At 30.7% G+C, this 16,870-nt stretch overlaps 1 protein-coding gene and 1 long non-coding RNA gene across 2 annotated transcripts in view; one reads left to right on the top strand and one right to left on the bottom strand.

Annotated features, from left to right (window-relative positions):
* Positions 1-236: 236 nt before the first annotated feature.
* LOC132303279 (probable disease resistance protein At4g27220) overlaps positions 237-16,870 on the bottom strand; it is a 39,370-nt gene continuing 22,736 nt past the window's right edge. Inside the window, exons 4-9 of the mRNA XM_059800489.1 lie at positions 9,962-12,687; positions 7,161-7,499; positions 3,515-3,997; positions 1,736-2,450; positions 1,505-1,603; positions 237-600 (exon numbers count right to left, since the gene is read on the bottom strand). Of these exons, the coding sequence (XP_059656472.1) occupies positions 1,539-1,603; positions 1,736-2,450; positions 3,515-3,997; positions 7,161-7,499; positions 9,962-12,670 (4,311 nt within the window). The 5' untranslated portion in view covers positions 12,671-12,687 and the 3' untranslated portion in view covers positions 237-600; positions 1,505-1,538. The remainder of the gene's footprint in view (positions 601-1,504; positions 1,604-1,735; positions 2,451-3,514; positions 3,998-7,160; positions 7,500-9,961; positions 12,688-16,870) is intronic.
* LOC132303280 (uncharacterized) lies at positions 618-1,188 on the top strand. The gene is made up of 2 exons (XR_009481163.1): positions 618-1,023; positions 1,066-1,188. It is a non-coding gene; the product is annotated as an uncharacterized LOC132303280 (long non-coding RNA).

Below are 16,870 nucleotides of genomic sequence, written 5' to 3'. Positions count from 1 at the left end.
CGCTTGGAGAGGGTGTTTCGTGTGATCCCACGCTCTTGATTTTTGGAGGGTGGCACCCTTCTGTGTTTGTTGTGCATTTGGCAAAAGCGGAACAAAAGAACCTTTGATGGGGGAAGCGGAACAGGTTTTGTTGGACACTTTCTAATATATTTTTACTTTAAAAAAAAAAAGAGAAAAAAGAAGAAGAAGAAGAAGAAGAAGCATGCATCCACACAAAACACTAGAAATGGTTCAGCTGATCATGTAACACAAACATATTTCAACCATAACTCCATACCAAAATAAATAAATAAAATACACTTCAACCATAGCTAAACAATCTTCAGCAAAACACACCAACGGTATTCACACTCGAGCAGAAAAAGAATATGGGAGAAAACAAACAATAAATCATATATGAAACTTCCAATTTTGGTGTCCCCAAATAAATTGCATGTCAGCATTTGGTGCCCCTTGAATTGAAGGCCATTATGTTTTCTTGGCAGTAGCAAGAGAGAACCCAAAGGATTGGATCCGCCACCTTTTTACTTCAGTCACTTGGATGGTAACTGCAGTAAAATTACTTCCACTTCCAAATACTAGCCTGTCCAAAAATGATCACTGAAAAAAAAAAAAAAATCAATCAGATTCACCAAATATGTTAATCTAACACATATATGTTTACTCACCAATCTAGTGTGGATGTGAATACGTATGATGCATGCATTCCCTGTATGTTATTTTTTTAAAATAGTAGTTGATTAATCCAGCAACTAATTAGACACTGACTTTTTAAATTCAAACTAAAAATATATTACAAACTCAAAATTTAGACACCAAATTTGCCAACCTAAATCCTACTGTCCTAATAAGGTGGTAAATAATATAGTAGAAACTAGAAAAAATGTGGTTATCCATGTGGTCATTTTTTTCATAATATATGAAGGTTTTTTTTTTTTTTTTTTTTTTTTTTTTTTTTTTTTTTTTTTTTTTTTTCATGACATATAAAGTTTGACACAAAGAAATGGTCAAAACGTGATTCAGGTATAAAGTTTGACACAAAGAAATGGTCAAAACGTGATTCAGGTAGTAAAAATGACGTTGAAGGAATCCACCTCTTTCTGTTCGTTTAATTCAGAATTTTAAACCTCAATTCCATCCACAACCATGTGAAAAACACTAGGGGAAAAAAACAAGAAAAAAAGGAAACCTCTTAAAATGTAGTTAAATCTAAGTGACCAAAATGTCGTCTTCTTCTTATTATTATTTTTTTTCGTTAAATAGGTGATCAAATTTCTAGCACAATCTAAGGATTTTTTTATTTTTGTTTTTTTTCCCTTTCTTTGGTAAAGATTTGACAGCACACATTATCTTGTACTTTGATTCATATTTGAAAAGGTTAAAAAAGTTAAGTTGAATGAAGATTTGACAGCACACATTATCAATTTGAAAATTTAAAAATAGCAGATTCCCCCTTCCCAAACCTGTGAGATGCAGAAAGATAAAAATTAAAAGATAGAATTACCTTAATTTACTCATTTAGCAAAATATCTTCTTCATCATGGTTTCCAGTCTCTCTCTTTGCCAAGACTTGTTCCTTCATCATCCTTATAAGTAGTAATCCCTGAATTAAACACAAGTGGATAAAACTTCATAATATTTATAAAATAAAAATAGTTTGTCACTACTATGTAGGAAAAAGAATATATATATATATATAATCTCCTATCAAAGTTTAATGACATTTCATATTTACCCTTTCTTTCTTGAACACGCTGTTGCACATAATTATTGAGGTCACTCACTTCTTCAAGTTCAACGTTATCATTACATAATTTTATTACCGGTGTGCTTATCTGTCCAGATGTAAATGTCTGCATTTTGTCACATCTTATCAGCCTAACATTCCGTAGGGATGGCAATTTAAAAGCATTTTTTGCCCAACAAAAACTTGTGAGGTTTGGTAGATGGTAAAGCTCCATAGACTGTAACTTGGGAAACACAATTTCATCCATGCCACCATCCTCTTCACCTTGATCTTCATTTTTAATTATTTCTTCAATCGCATCACACCAACGAACCTTCAGTTGTTCAATATTTGTGAGATTTCTTGCGATTGAGAGTGAGAATAAACATTTCAGGCTGTTGCAAGATCCAACTGTTAAAGATGTTAGGTTGTGGTAGGGGTCCAACTTTGTTATTTGAGGGGCTCCTCTTTTGATGTCTTCAAGTCCTTCACGGTTGAAGACAACTTGTAATGAATCACAAAATCCCACATTGAGTTCTTCAACAACTTCAAACCCCTGTAGCAGCAAGGTAGAAATATCTTCAAGCACGCTGCAGTTATTCAGCTGCAGCTTTCTAACTTTGCTAAATGAGGCTGCTGGGACATGGCCATACAAAATATCTTCAAAGATGATGCTTCCATCCATATCCGAGAGTGTCAAATGCTCCAAGACAGGAAAAGCAACCTACACAGATTATATAGTAGTGTTTGAAGCATGTAAAATTTGATGAAAAAAAAGCAACGTACAGACAAATCAATTAAAGAAAACTTATTTTGTTATTAAATTTTCAGTTAAAAGGAGTTTCAAGTGTGATGGATGGGTTGCTGGACATGCATCCCACATGAAGCTGCTATTTGAGACAATAATGGCAAGGTAAGGTAATTTTGGATCAAAAGTTTAATACCATTGGATATATCGCAGATCACTATAATTCTTCTTAAACTATAATATTAGAAATGGTCAAATTTCAAAAGTAGTAGTATGTTAGGGGTGCATAAAATTTAATTTATTCTTAACCTTTTTGAATATAAATCATATAATATCATAATATGATATTATATTTTAAAATCATATAATATCATAATATATATTACTTAACAAATTTTTTTTTTTCTTCTCAATATTGGACTTTCTTATTAAAATAAAATTCAGGTGAATTTAACAAAAAAACATTCAATAATATTCAAAGGATAAATATTGTCACACCTGCACTTAACATTCTCCTTTTAAAAATGTTCCTTTAATTTTTTAAAACGTGGGTTCATTCATAATTTTTTTAAATCGTGGGTTCATTCAAAAACTATGCGTCAATGCAGATATGCAATGACTTCTTTCTAATACGTAAGGCCTATATATATATATAATACTAGTAATGGTCAAATTTCAAAAGTAGTATGTTAGGGGTGCATAAAATTTAATTTATTCTTAACCTTTTCGAATATGAATCATATCATATCATAATATATAGTAATATATATATATATATATATATATATATATATATATATAATTCTTTTTTCCTTTATGGAAAGATTTAACCAAAAAAAAGTGTTTTACTTTGCCAACTTCTGAAGCTAGGAATAACAAACTAACGTTGCATGTATTCTTCATTCAACTTAACTTTTTTAACTATAAAAAAAAGTTTATTTTTTATTTTTTATTTTTTATTTTTGTCAATTTATAAATTTTAACTATTAAATAATAGGCATTTTTAAAACAAAACATGTTCAATTTAGGATATGGCGTACCTTTTTCGAGGATGATTGTGAGGGGGCAGTGACTCGGCAAGGAAACATTTCCAATTTGGGACAACGAAATATTGCCATACTTTTTAAGGATGGCAATTCATAAATGCGACTCCTCCGGTAAAAAATCCTCAGCTGTGGCAAAAACTTGAAGCTTATAGATTTCAATTGAGGGAACACAAGATTGTCCTCCAAGTCTTTTTCTATATCTGCATCTCTTGCAACCATTCCTTCCTCGGCATTTGACCCTTCTTCAACCTTAAGTACCTCTTCCAAGGAGTCACACCCGAATATGCTAAGTTCTTCTAGGTTGTGGAAACTTCCAAGCAATTTTGATGGAGCAACACTTAACAGTTCAACACAATAAGACACTTTCAACACCCTTAGTTTACAAATAGCATCTGTTGGAACCGTGTCGTCCCATATCTCCTTCACATTGTTTTCACGTCCTTTATACTCGAAGCTCTCCAAACAAGGGAACTTGACCTGCAAAACATCAATCTTCTAACCTTATTAATGAAAGAATAGAGAAAAAAGGGAAAGCAAAAGAAAACTCTCTATTAACATTCAAATCTTCATTTCTCTATGACCACTTCATCTATACGAATATAGTATTACCATTTCATGCAAATACAAGCATGTTTGTATTTAAATGGGTCTCACATACCACATACCAATATTTAATTAGTTGGTAAACAGTTTATTCAATTTTGTAGATTACTTAATGTTGTCTCCATATATAAAATTGTTTGAATCTCTCCAGGAAAAAAATAATAAATAAATAAAATAAAATAAAATAAGAAAGAATCAAATTTACCATTATGAAGTCATTCATTAATCAAAATAATTATTGTTTAACAAATAATCTTTAATTAGAATCTCACTTGTGAATCTGTGATGTATCCTATCAAGAATAAACAAATCCAATGGAAAGATTTGTACCTCCAAAAAACGCATCAAATAGTCAACTTGGGCAACGAGACCGGAAGAATGGATTTGGGACTGTGTTTTCGGAAAAGTCAAGAAGTTGATGTGTTGTGCAATTTGGTCTCTTTGGGGTTGCGGTTGAAATGTAAAGCGCACTTTTATCAATAGCAGCTACTTTTCATAATTAAATTAGTTTTAATTTATTTTGTAACAATTGTTTTTTTAAATATTTTTATTGCTAATTTTACAATAATAATCTTTAATAATAGAATATTACCATACTTGATAGTAGTAACTTAATTAAAGAATGAGTGTAATTATTTTTATAAAAAATAAAAAAACAGGACATAATTGACTTAGTTTGGTATCATTAAAAATGTTCTTAATGGTTTCTAAACACAACTAAACGCAGTTTTTTATAATAAAAGCGTGCTTCTAAAGGACTAAACGAGCTTGGAATTAAAAGTGCGTTTTTAAAGGGTGAGCTAAATGGGCTCGAAATTCAACCGCACCAATCTATATATATATATACATATGAAAATTATGTCGAACTTGACTTAATCACATGGTCTTCTTCCTTCAAAATGGAGCAACTGAAATTTCATACTCTTATCGTAGTGTATGTGCGCTCATTTGAAGGAATCCTAGTAATAACCAAAAGCAAGAAAACAAAATATACACCATGAATCTAGCAAAATGAACAGAAAGATGTAAATGCAAAGACAAGAAGTGCCATGGGCTTCGTTATTGGGCTTCTGTTACTAAGAAGACCTTTAAATTCTTTAATTCAACAATTAATTAATGTGTTTAATTTTTCATTCAAGTTTCTAATTCTAAGTTGAATTTGTATGCAACAAAAATCAATATTAAATGATTTAATTCAAAATAATCCTGCAAGTAACTAAGTAAGTGAAAATAACAGACACCAAGAAAATTTAATTCACATTGCCACTTTTGTCACGTGCTCTTTTTCTACTAATAAGCAACTAATTATTTTTTAAAATAGTAACTAAAATTTAATTCTTTAAATTAATCAAACTGATATATTTATTAATAATCAATGAATATAGTAGAAACTAGAAAATTTAGCAATATAGAGGGGCCCATTTAATTTTTGAATAATATTATTCTCTTTTTATTTTTAAGGAAAAAAATCATATAACCACCTCCCCCTATTATCATTTTTGTCTAAAAAAAACTCTCACTAAAATTAAACACCTCTCTCAACAAAAAAAAAAATGTTATCAAATTCTTACATACCCGGCCCAACCTTATGATTTAATATTAAATTAAAACTTATATTTATTATTGTGAAATTACAAAAATAACTCCACCCACCTCGCATCTTGTTCTATCAGCTATGTCTATATATAAATTGTCAAATTAGAGATTATCCGGCGACTTGGCTCGGCGTCGTCCCAACTTCTCCTTGGAAACCATGATTCGATTAATGTTCTTTTCCGGCGACATCTCCGGCCAAAATTCCGGCTGCCGCAGAAGGGGTCGGTTTTGAAGCAATTGACGGGCAGGAGGGTGGGGGCGCCACCATCACCACCGCCGCAGCCGCCAACTCAGAGCACATTGCAGTATCGCAAATTGCATCACAACAACAATTGAAACCCAAATTGCAGACATCATCACTTTTTATTCTTCTTTTGTTCGAAGTGAATCGCAATAGCAGGAATTCCGTCCCAACAACAACATCGTCAATCTTGCTTCTCTTCTCATTGCATCAACGAAGCAGGCAGTTCCTTTTTTTTACTCACAAATCGCCACTATCATCACTCACTGATGATAGCATCGACTTCACCAAAATTCACATCGCAACTTCAATTTCACAATCATATCCTCGTCTCTTCCTCGCATTGCATCGACTCTTCTCAGTTTCCATAACAGTACCCATTTGATTTGGCAATTTCTTCTACACTCTTCTTCTTCCAAAGTGACTAGCACAAATAATTTGGACTTTTGTTTTTTTTTTTGGCTTTGTGGCTCCGAAAATCCCAGATTCATACTAGGGCTAAACACAAAACCCAAAATTGATTCCCCAATCAACTACCTCCATCTCCGTCACCGACTACGTCGCCATGGACAACGACCTCCACTAGGACAGGACGCCGTGGGTCCGCGATGTTGGATTTTGGGTTTGTTCTGCCATGGCCAGGACCTATGGGAAAGGCGGGTGGACGTTGACGGTAATGATAATGTTAATTACCGCCTGCATATTTTGTCAAATTCTCTTCGTTACCGATGGACAACTAAGCCTATCTTGAAGCACTGTAACACCAGCACTAGGTGACTAGCATGGATGAATAAAACTGATTGTCTTCTTTTCAATTTTTGTTTTGTTCCACCATAATTGTATGGTTGAATTTTTCCTAAACAAGTTGAATGCTTTATTAACCTAAGTGAATGGATTTGATTCTAATTGTATGGGTGAATTTTTCGACCTCACCATCGCGGTTATGTTATTGGGCTTCTGTTACAGAAGACTAAGAAGCCATTCGAAATCTTTAATTTAATAATTGCTTGAATTTCCCCATTTTTTCCTTTCTTTTCTTTAGAATTAAAGCTTTACGGGCTGAATGGCTTGAATTCCTTGTTCCTAGCATGAATTCTTAATATTAAGAAATGAAGTTATGCATACTGCATATTTGCTAATTTGGAGTTAATATATATATATATATATATATATATAGATCACTATATAAAAAGTGCGTACCGTGTAATTGAAGAGTGCTTGGGGAATAATGTCATTATGGACTGTTGCTTTTTTAGACTCATAGAAACTTTTGAGTTTTGACAACCCTCCAAGTTGCATAATCTTTAAGTGAGGGAACACAATAATCTCATCACTTGTCTCTCCTCCTCCTCCTCCTCCTTTTTGACCTGCAATTATCACATTTACCAGTTTCTCACATTTAAGTATCTTTATGTTCCTTAGCTGGTGGAAGGATGATTCTTCTTCTGCTTTCGAATCTAGGAATAATAGGTTGTTCCATATTGCTGTAATGTTTTTCAATCCTCTTACCTCCAGTACTTCCAAAGCAGGGAATGAAACCTGCAAAATTCATTATTTCAAAGCATTATTACTAAATTTTGCAAACAAGCTTCTTTAATTCCCCTTCACTATTTTTGACTACAATCACTTGGTGAGCATCAAACAACTCTAATTTATCTTATTCTTCCATCATATGTGAGTTTTAATAATATCATCATTGTACTTGATACGGGTCAAGTTTAGGTTAAGTTTAGAGAAAATTTGGACTCGTCAATTTATAAACCACAAAAGGCTAGCTTATACTTGCTCTATTTTGGAAACTTTTCTATGTACTCTTGATGGACCAACACCTAACACACAGTCTGCTCTTGATTTAAAGGTTAAAAACCAAAATCTTTGGAGCCATATAAAAAATTATATATGTAAGAGTAATATTTGCCAAAATGATAATATTGGTCCTTCTTATTAAAAAAGTTGCACATATAATAATAATAATAATAATAATAATAATAATGGAACATGTTGAATTATCCATTCATTTAAAATTAGCATATAATTAAATAGTTAAAAAATTACAAAAAAAATAAATTAAGATTTCCCCAAAGCTAAATATAATGGGTAAAACAAATTGAGAAAATATTACCATCTAAAAGGAGCCGCATGCAAAAATAGCTAATTTTATTGAGTGGACATAAACTTGACAATAGTGTGCTTCATGGTCTAAGAGGAGCTTCACGCAAATAGCTAATATTATCAGCCTTAAAGACCATGTACTTGGGATCAAATTTTATTTATTTATTATTTAAATATTCCTACAAGTAAGTGAAAAGAATAATACTCCATATTTCATTTAGCATTAATTGCAAAACAGTTCTTGACGAATTTATATACGTGTATGTATATTCTTCTACAATTTATAAATGTGGTCTACATTTTCATAAGTTATTGAGACGATGTCTCTTGAACTAATTATAATTGTAGCTCTAGGAGGACTTATTAATCCAATGCTTCCCAACTATCAACATATATATATATATATGTGTGTGTGAAAATTATGTCTACAACTTGACTTAATCACATGGTTTTCTTCCTTCAAAATGGAGCAACCGAAATTTCATAAACTGTTTACGTAGTGTATGTGCGCTCATTTGAAGGAATCCTAGTAATAACCAAAAGCAAGAAAACAAAATATAAATTTCAGTTGAATTATATAATAATAATAATAATAATAATAATAATAAAGGAGCATGTTGAATTATCCATTAATTTAAAATTAGCATATGTAATTATTGTAATAATATAATTGCACGCTTAAAAGATAAGCTCTTTAATTTTAATTTTAATTTTTTCTATGCTAATCTTTAAAATTTTTAAATCACAGTATCTCACCAATAAAGTGGGTGAGATTTCACATTGCCACTTTTGCCATGTGCCCTTTTTCTACTAACTAGTAAAACAATAAGTGCATTGTAGGTGAGTAAAATTTAATTTAAAATTAACATTCAACAAAGTAAGTAAATAATTATTTTTTGAAATAGTAATTAAAATTTAATTCTTTAAAATAATCACACTGATATACTTATTAATGATCAATGAATATAACTTGTCACAATATATTTTCAAACTCCTAAAACAATATCAAAATCAAGACTATTTTTTTATTACAATTCACTAATATTTATTTTTGCAATGAATAATATTCAACAAATAAATGAAACTCTTTTTAAAAAATAAAATAATAAATAGGTTATTTGAGTTTTATAGAAACTCTTATAAGAAAATATAAAACTCATAATAAACATGTAATTTGAGTTTTATAGAAACTGTTCTAAACAACTTATAATACAAATTGGATAGAAATTTGTGTTAGATTTCAATAGAAATTCTTTAAAAATCTTTTTTATATTAATTATAAATATTTTTTATATAAATAAATAAATACTGAAATAGTGAAACTGTACTTTTAATATTAGTATGATAATTTGTGTTAGAGTTTTATATAAACTCTTTTATATTAATTAATAAGTATGTAATTTGAGTTTTTTATTTTATATTAATTAAAAATAAAAAAGCTCATAATAAATAGAGAATTTATGTTAGAGTTCTATAGAAATTCTTTTAAACTTTTTTTGTATTAATTAATTAATATTTTTTATATTAATAAATGAAATACTGAAATATTAAAACTCTTTTTACTTCTGATAATAAAATAGTATAGATATAGATATAGATATAAATATAGATATTGATATTGATATTGACATTGATATAGATTTAGATTTAGATAGATTGTTTAGACATTCACGTGATATTGTATTATATAAGCAATGATAGTGAGTCCAAACACACCAATGGTGCCCCAAGGCCCAAACTTTTGATGCTGGAGGGTGAAAAATTCAGAGAATGAGAAGTGAGACTCCGAAGGCATATACCAGTTTTTGAAATAGGCTAATTAATTATGTACAACAAGTATACTTCCAAGTGGTATATGAATAAAATATGTTTTGAGCAACAGAGCATACCTTTTCATTAAAGAAAGCTTGTGCAAGGTCGGAAGTATTGCAATCCGTGCTTGACGTTTTCTTCCTATTGGTGCAGCATATGCTTACGAGGTTTGGTAGTCCGTACAACTCCATTTTCTTTAATTGATGAAAAGTAACATTATTCATTACTTCCTCATCATCATCTAGAATTATTTCTTCCATGATTTCGCATTCCTGTATTTGTAATTCTTGGAGTTGTAGAAGAGCTCTTGCCATGGATACGTGGAAGAGAAATTTCATTCTACAACGTCTAATATCTAACACACTTAATCTGTTGAAAGCACCGTGACTTTGAAAATTCCATTTTGGACTGCCAAGTAGATGTTCCATGTCACTAGAGTCCTCGATTCTAAGATATTTCAAATCCAGAAACCCTTTTCCATCTCCACATTGAAGCACATTCTTTAAATCTTCCACATTCTGTAAAAAAAGTGCTTCCCCATTCTCAATCAAAATATTGAACTCCTTCCTCATACTAATATCATCAAGTTTCAACATCCGTGCTCCTAAGTCTTCTTCATCATACCCAAAACCCTTAGTCCACCCAACTGATATTTTGAATCTGTTCAAGGACTTAAAGCAGAGCTCATTGGGCAGTAGCATGCCATCTCCTATGTGAATTTGTAAAGTGGTTAAGCCTGTCAATGAATTAAGTTCATCAATCCTTGCATTCCCTTCAACCCCCCATTCCCCAAAATCATGTGGAATGTACAGTTCCTCAATTTTGGATAGACTTTTTATGACACCTGATGGAATGATCCGGAGGTTTTCACATTCTCTTAAATCCAACCACCGCAAGTTAGTCAACTGTCCTACTTCCACAGCCACCTCTTTCAGATTAGAATCATTAACGCTTAGTATCTCAAGTTTTCTTAGTTCCTTGAGAAAAGCTAGGTTCTGCAGTTGACAGTTATAGAGTCGCAACATCCGAAGGCTGATCAGATTTAAAGGTGATGATGGCAGCCGCACGGAACGCAAATCTAAAACTTCAAGCTTTTTCATCCCTTTAAAAAAATTATCTGGAGCTTGAGGTTTACTATCGGTGTTGCATTCCAATACCAAGGTCTGTAATTCTGCACATTGTAACTCATAGGGAAGCTCACAAATTTGGAACCTCAATGAGATTACCTTACAGGATTTATATTCATCCCTCTCTGGCCACTCTCGGACATCTGTTTTCAAGAGAAATTCCTCTTTTGATGCAATTAAGATGGCAACATCTCGAATAATGTCGTGCATTTTGACGAAGTCTTTGCTTTCACCTTCTAACAACAAATGATATTTCTTCAAGGTATCAACTAATACAAGTATTCTATCTCGCGCTGTTTTCATTGTATCCCGGTTGTGCTTGAGAAACCTTGTTCCCACTCCATACATCACCAAGTCATCAATCGGAATTTCATAATCTTCTGGAAACAACGAACAATGCAAAAAGCAAGACCTAGCATCTGTCTGCTTCAGATACTTGTAGCTCCACTCAATGCGGGAATACAATTTTTCGTTCATTCCCTCAATGTTATCTCCGCTGCAATTGCTCAATTGAACATGTGCATCATCCCACACATGCTTTTCCTTCTGATCCCTCATTGCTGCTCCAACTACAAGTATTGCCAAGGGCAAATGATCACATTCTCTACAAACTTGTTTTGCAACAGAATGAATTTCATGAGGAAATTCAATAAAATCTCCAACTGTTTTCTTAAACAGGTACCATGCTTCATGTTCCTGCAGAAGTCCAATTTGGAAGTTTTCTTGAACCCCCATCTGAACGCACACATCTCGTCTCCGAGAGGTCAGCAAAACTTTGCAGCCCTTGAAATGATCATTGCTAGATGGGATTCCTATGTCCTCCAACTTTATTTCATCATTCCAAATGTCATCGATTATTACAAGAATTTTTTTCCCATTTTTCAGTCGGTTGCACAGCTCCCCCTTTCTCCCAACTTCAGTCTCTGTTTTAAATGACATATTTAAACACTCAGCAAGCTCTTTTTGAATTTTTTTCAAATTTGGATTTTGGGAGAAGACTGCCTTGGCGACCTCATCAAAAAGCTTCTCTGCTTGAGCTTGTTTGGCAATCTCTTCAGCCATTCTCGTCTTTCCACAACCTCCCATCCCATGAATCCCGATTCTGTAATTTCTATTATCATCTTTCAACACCTCCATGATCTGCTTACGAACCAATTCTCTGGATTCGAAATGCTCAAAACCTGTGGTAGATGTGTACCAAATATCAACTGTATCAAACTTGTTGGCTTGCTCTATAAGCCCCCAAACATCAGACCAAATATCAACTGTATCAAACTTGTTGGCTTGCTCTATAAGCCCCAAAACATCAGACAACTTCTTTTTACCTTCCTTACCAAGCCGATACCTTGAACCAACATCAAAACATGACTTGATGTTTTCATTGTTTGCCAATAATCTGTTCAGGTCTTCCTCCTTTTTATTCACATCCGTTAGCCAATTCAAAACGTCTTTCTCAATGACTTCTCCATTGTTTTCGGCTGTTTCAACTTTTCCTTCAATCCTCTCCTTCACGCCTCTAAGATTCTGGACTTGAGCATGGAGATCCTCGATATTTTTCTTGTAGTGAACCACATAACCAATTCGGCGGCCCATGGATGCCAAAAAGCGGTCTCTAAGTACCTCTACCATCTTTCCCACCACAGTAGTAATGACTTCCATTTTCAACTCTTTTTTCCCTAAATATAAAGCAAATGACAGAAAATTAAATACGTACAAAGATCAACAACTGTTAATATTGAAGAAAAACTAAAAGAGATATATAGTTGGGGACGTGGCTCTAACAAGATTAACGGTTGGGTCAGACAGTGGCATATACAACTTATCTACTGCTGTTGAAGCTGAAAGGACGACAACAAGGGCATTGTCATATACAACTTATCTATGTGGGTGAAAGTTGAAAGCCCGAGAAGGAGGGAGAAAAGAAGCACTTGTAAACATGAAATTGAAAAGTTATGAAGTTCAACATTAGCGGGTTTATGAACTGGAAGGGTTATTCTATCCCCCTGCTTTAGTACTGGTTCATGGTTTTGGAGCAAACAGGTCTACATCCTTAATATATTGCTTCTCGTCAACTAATTGTTAGAAGTAGATAATATTGGAAGGCAAAATATTTTCTGTTGACTTGAACTATTTTCTCCTTTGGTCAGTTGTACAAACAGAACTATTGTAATTTACACCATCATCAATTACCTTTCTTTAATTTCAATACATAATCAATAATCTTGTTAGAGCCACGTCCAACAATACACCATCTGACTTTGAACTTCTTTGACCAGATTTTGTTACTGGTTATATATTTTTTTTAGTTTATTATTATTAATTTTTTTTTTTACTCAAGTCTTAAAGTTTTGTAAGTGTTTTGACATCGGTCTATTAGAAATTAATTAGGGATCAGCCTCTAGGAGTGAGTTAACTGATGATTTCATTAAAAAAAGTCCAATCTAATTTTGTTTTTTCCATGAATGAGTCCTATCTAATTTTGTTTTGTGTTTTTTTTTTTTTTTTTTTTTTTTTAAGACGTCAATTTTTTTTATGCTTCCAATTTTAATTTTATTTTTATTAATGCAACCAAAATGAAATGTATCTTATTTTGTTTTAGATATAAAAATAAAAATAAAAAATTCTTTTTATTTGTTATTAAATAAACTTTAATTTTAAAACTTTTCTAAAAAAAATCATAAAACAAACTTATACATATACAAACAATCCGAGATCAAACTAAAAAGATTTTGAACAAAAGGTAAGAAAGATCAAAAGTCTTCTTTCTTGGAACATGAAAGATTGAAATTATTTAGGATTGCAATCAATCATGTATGTATAGACATACATGATTTAGGATTGCAATCAATGATGTATTTATAGGAAACATGAAAACATATATAGACATATATATATATATATATATATAAGAACAAATCTGTTTATTTAAGATTTCAATCAATCATGTATTTATAATTTTATGATAATAACAACCATGGAGCTTAGGGTTTTTAGAAAATGATTCACGCTACCAACAACTGTTTGATAAGATCATTCAACGACTAAGATTTGGAAGGTGCAATATATATATATTGCACCTTTGAGAATTTAAAAGCCCAAGCCCCAAAAGATTTGGAAGGTGTAATTTAGAAAATTGACCCAATTTGAGAATTTAAAAGCCCAAGCCCCAAAAGTTTTGGGCTGGTTTGGGTTGGGCCGGTTGGCCCGCCCAAGTTACACCCCTACCCAAAAACAATAATTATATAAATCTAATAAAATAATAAGATATAATAAACTTACCCAATTGCTTTAACTCTCTCCGCGTACACGAACTTAATAAAACTAGTAAAACACCAAAATAAAAGATACGTAAACTAAAAAGTTTACAGGAAACAAAATAACTTTTTTTTATATATAAATAATTAGTAATTTGTTTCGAGTAATTAAAATTTTTAATATTTATATAAGTCAATTGTATTATCTTTTTACACGAGTATTTAGAATCCAGTTAGAAAGATTAATAAAATTTACTCTTTTTATCCTACTTTTTTTAATAATAATAACTCCAAATTATATAAGGCAACTCTTTTAAAAAAATAATAAAACTCTTCATAGAAATAATAATAATAATAATAAACTCCAAATTACATAAGGCAACTATTTTAAAAGTATAATTAAAACTATTTTGTAAAATATAAATATCTAACTAAAGACTCTTATTTTTTAATAATAACAATACTAACTCCAAATTACATAAGGCAACTCTTTTATAAAAATAATAAAAACACTTTATTGAAATAAATAATGATACTAAAAAACTTCTTAAAAAATAAATAAATAGAGGATAAAAACTCAAAATTGCATAGAAATTCAAAATTGGATACAAATTCTAGTACTTTTAATAATAATATAGATATAAATATAGATAATATTATATATCTTCCAATCACAAAACAAATGTAATATAAATAATATTATAATTATTCCAGCACTTAAAAAAAGGTAGTAAAATAATGATACAAATATTGTGCTAACCAACGAAGTAACAGTGTTGATCAGTCCAATCAATAAAAATTTAATTATTTTCTTCAATTTTATGTTATCATTTATGTTTCATAAATCTAATAAAAATAGTAAAGGTAGTTTTTAAAAATCATATTCCTATAAAGTCAACATTTGAATTTAATAGGTAAGTTAAAAAATGTTCATAAAACAGCATAGTATAAATTACTACATTCAATGCCTAAACAATAATCTAAATAAAAATAATTTTTATATTAATTTAAAATAAATCAATATTTCTCTTTAAAATTTTCAATCCTAATGGTATGCTTGTACAAAAACATAATAGATAATTTTAAGTTTTTTCGAATTGAAAGACATTATAAATTCTTACTCAAATATTTTTAAAAAAAAGAAATATTGGCAATGATTGTACAACAATATTACGCTGATGAATGAAGCAATGTTTTTGATAAGTCCAATTAATCAAATTTTGATTATTTTTTAAATTTTACTTCATGATACTATATTACTAACATCATAGTATGTGTGTGTGTGTGTGTATATATATATATATATATATATTTTTTCCCGGGTAATAACAAGCCAAATGACACTTACATAAAGAAGCATCACAAACAACCAACCAAGACACAGCATATCTACAAACATAGACAAGACAAAAACTAGTAACCCCCTAATCGAAACCAACACCAAAAGCTCAAGGCAACAGCTTTGACAGCAACCCAATGCTTCGACTGGTTTCGGATAATACTATACTCAACTGATACATAATAACCTAAATATAAAGGATTTATTATTATTATTATTAATTGAAAGTAAACTTTGAGATCATTATTTCTTTTTAAAGTTTTCAATCCTAATAGTACGCTTGTAAAAACAGAAAAAATAGACGGTTAGTAAATTTTTTAAAAATAAAAGAAATTATAAATCCTTACAAAAAAATTCTAAAAAAAATTAAATATTGAGAATGGCAAATAAGATAATATGCTACTAATGAATGAAGTAATGGTGTTGACCGGTTCAATTAATAAAATTTTGATTATTTATATTAATTTTACATCATCATTTATGTTTCATAAATCTAATAAAAAATAGTAAAAGTGATTTTGAAAGAGGGGAAAGTACAAAAAACCCTTTTTATTTGTAATCTTTTCCGGTAAATTCCTCTTGTCTATTTTTTTTTATCAAAGAATCCCCTCGACTTGTATCATTTTTTCTAATAAACCCCCCTTATCTAATTTTTTACCAAATAACCGCCCTCAACTATCTGAAGGAGTAAAAGTAGAGGTGCACACGATTCGGTTTAAACCGGTTTAAGAGTTTTATAGAACCAAACCAATTCTAACGGATTCATAAAACTTGAAACCGAACTGAACCATTTGACCAAAAGAACCAAACCGAACCAAATCGTGAAAAATCAATTTAGTTCGGTTTGGTTCCATGATTTTTTTTTTATTTTTTTATTTTTAACACAAGTATTCATATTTCAAAATCCACATGCACAACTATAAACCAAGTTACCAACACATTCAAAACTATTAATATATTCAGACTTTTAATTCATTCTTCCCTAACACTTCTCGAACTGAAGTGAACAAATTCAAAATTCCTAATGACCTAATACATTTAGAATTATTAATTCAACAACAAACAATCAACTACAATTCAAAATTCAGTCACTATACAAAAAAATAATAATAATAAAATAAATAAATAAATAATCGTCATCTAATAAATTGATAAGAGATAAAATTAAAAGTGGACGATAAGATTGATAGTTGCTACAAACTTCTAGGTAATTTGAATTGTAGAAATATATTATATTATATATGTCGTATAATTTAACATATATAT

Source organism: Cornus florida, unplaced genomic scaffold, assembly GCF_030987335.1.
Source record: "Cornus florida cultivar Cherokee Brave unplaced genomic scaffold, ASM3098733v1 CherokeeBrave_3.0.0_Hap2_Chr04, whole genome shotgun sequence".
Lineage (NCBI taxonomy): Eukaryota > Viridiplantae > Streptophyta > Magnoliopsida > Cornales > Cornaceae > Cornus > Cornus florida.
The sequence above is the reverse complement of the archived record's forward strand: the minus strand, read 5'-3'. Positions and strand labels throughout refer to the sequence as shown.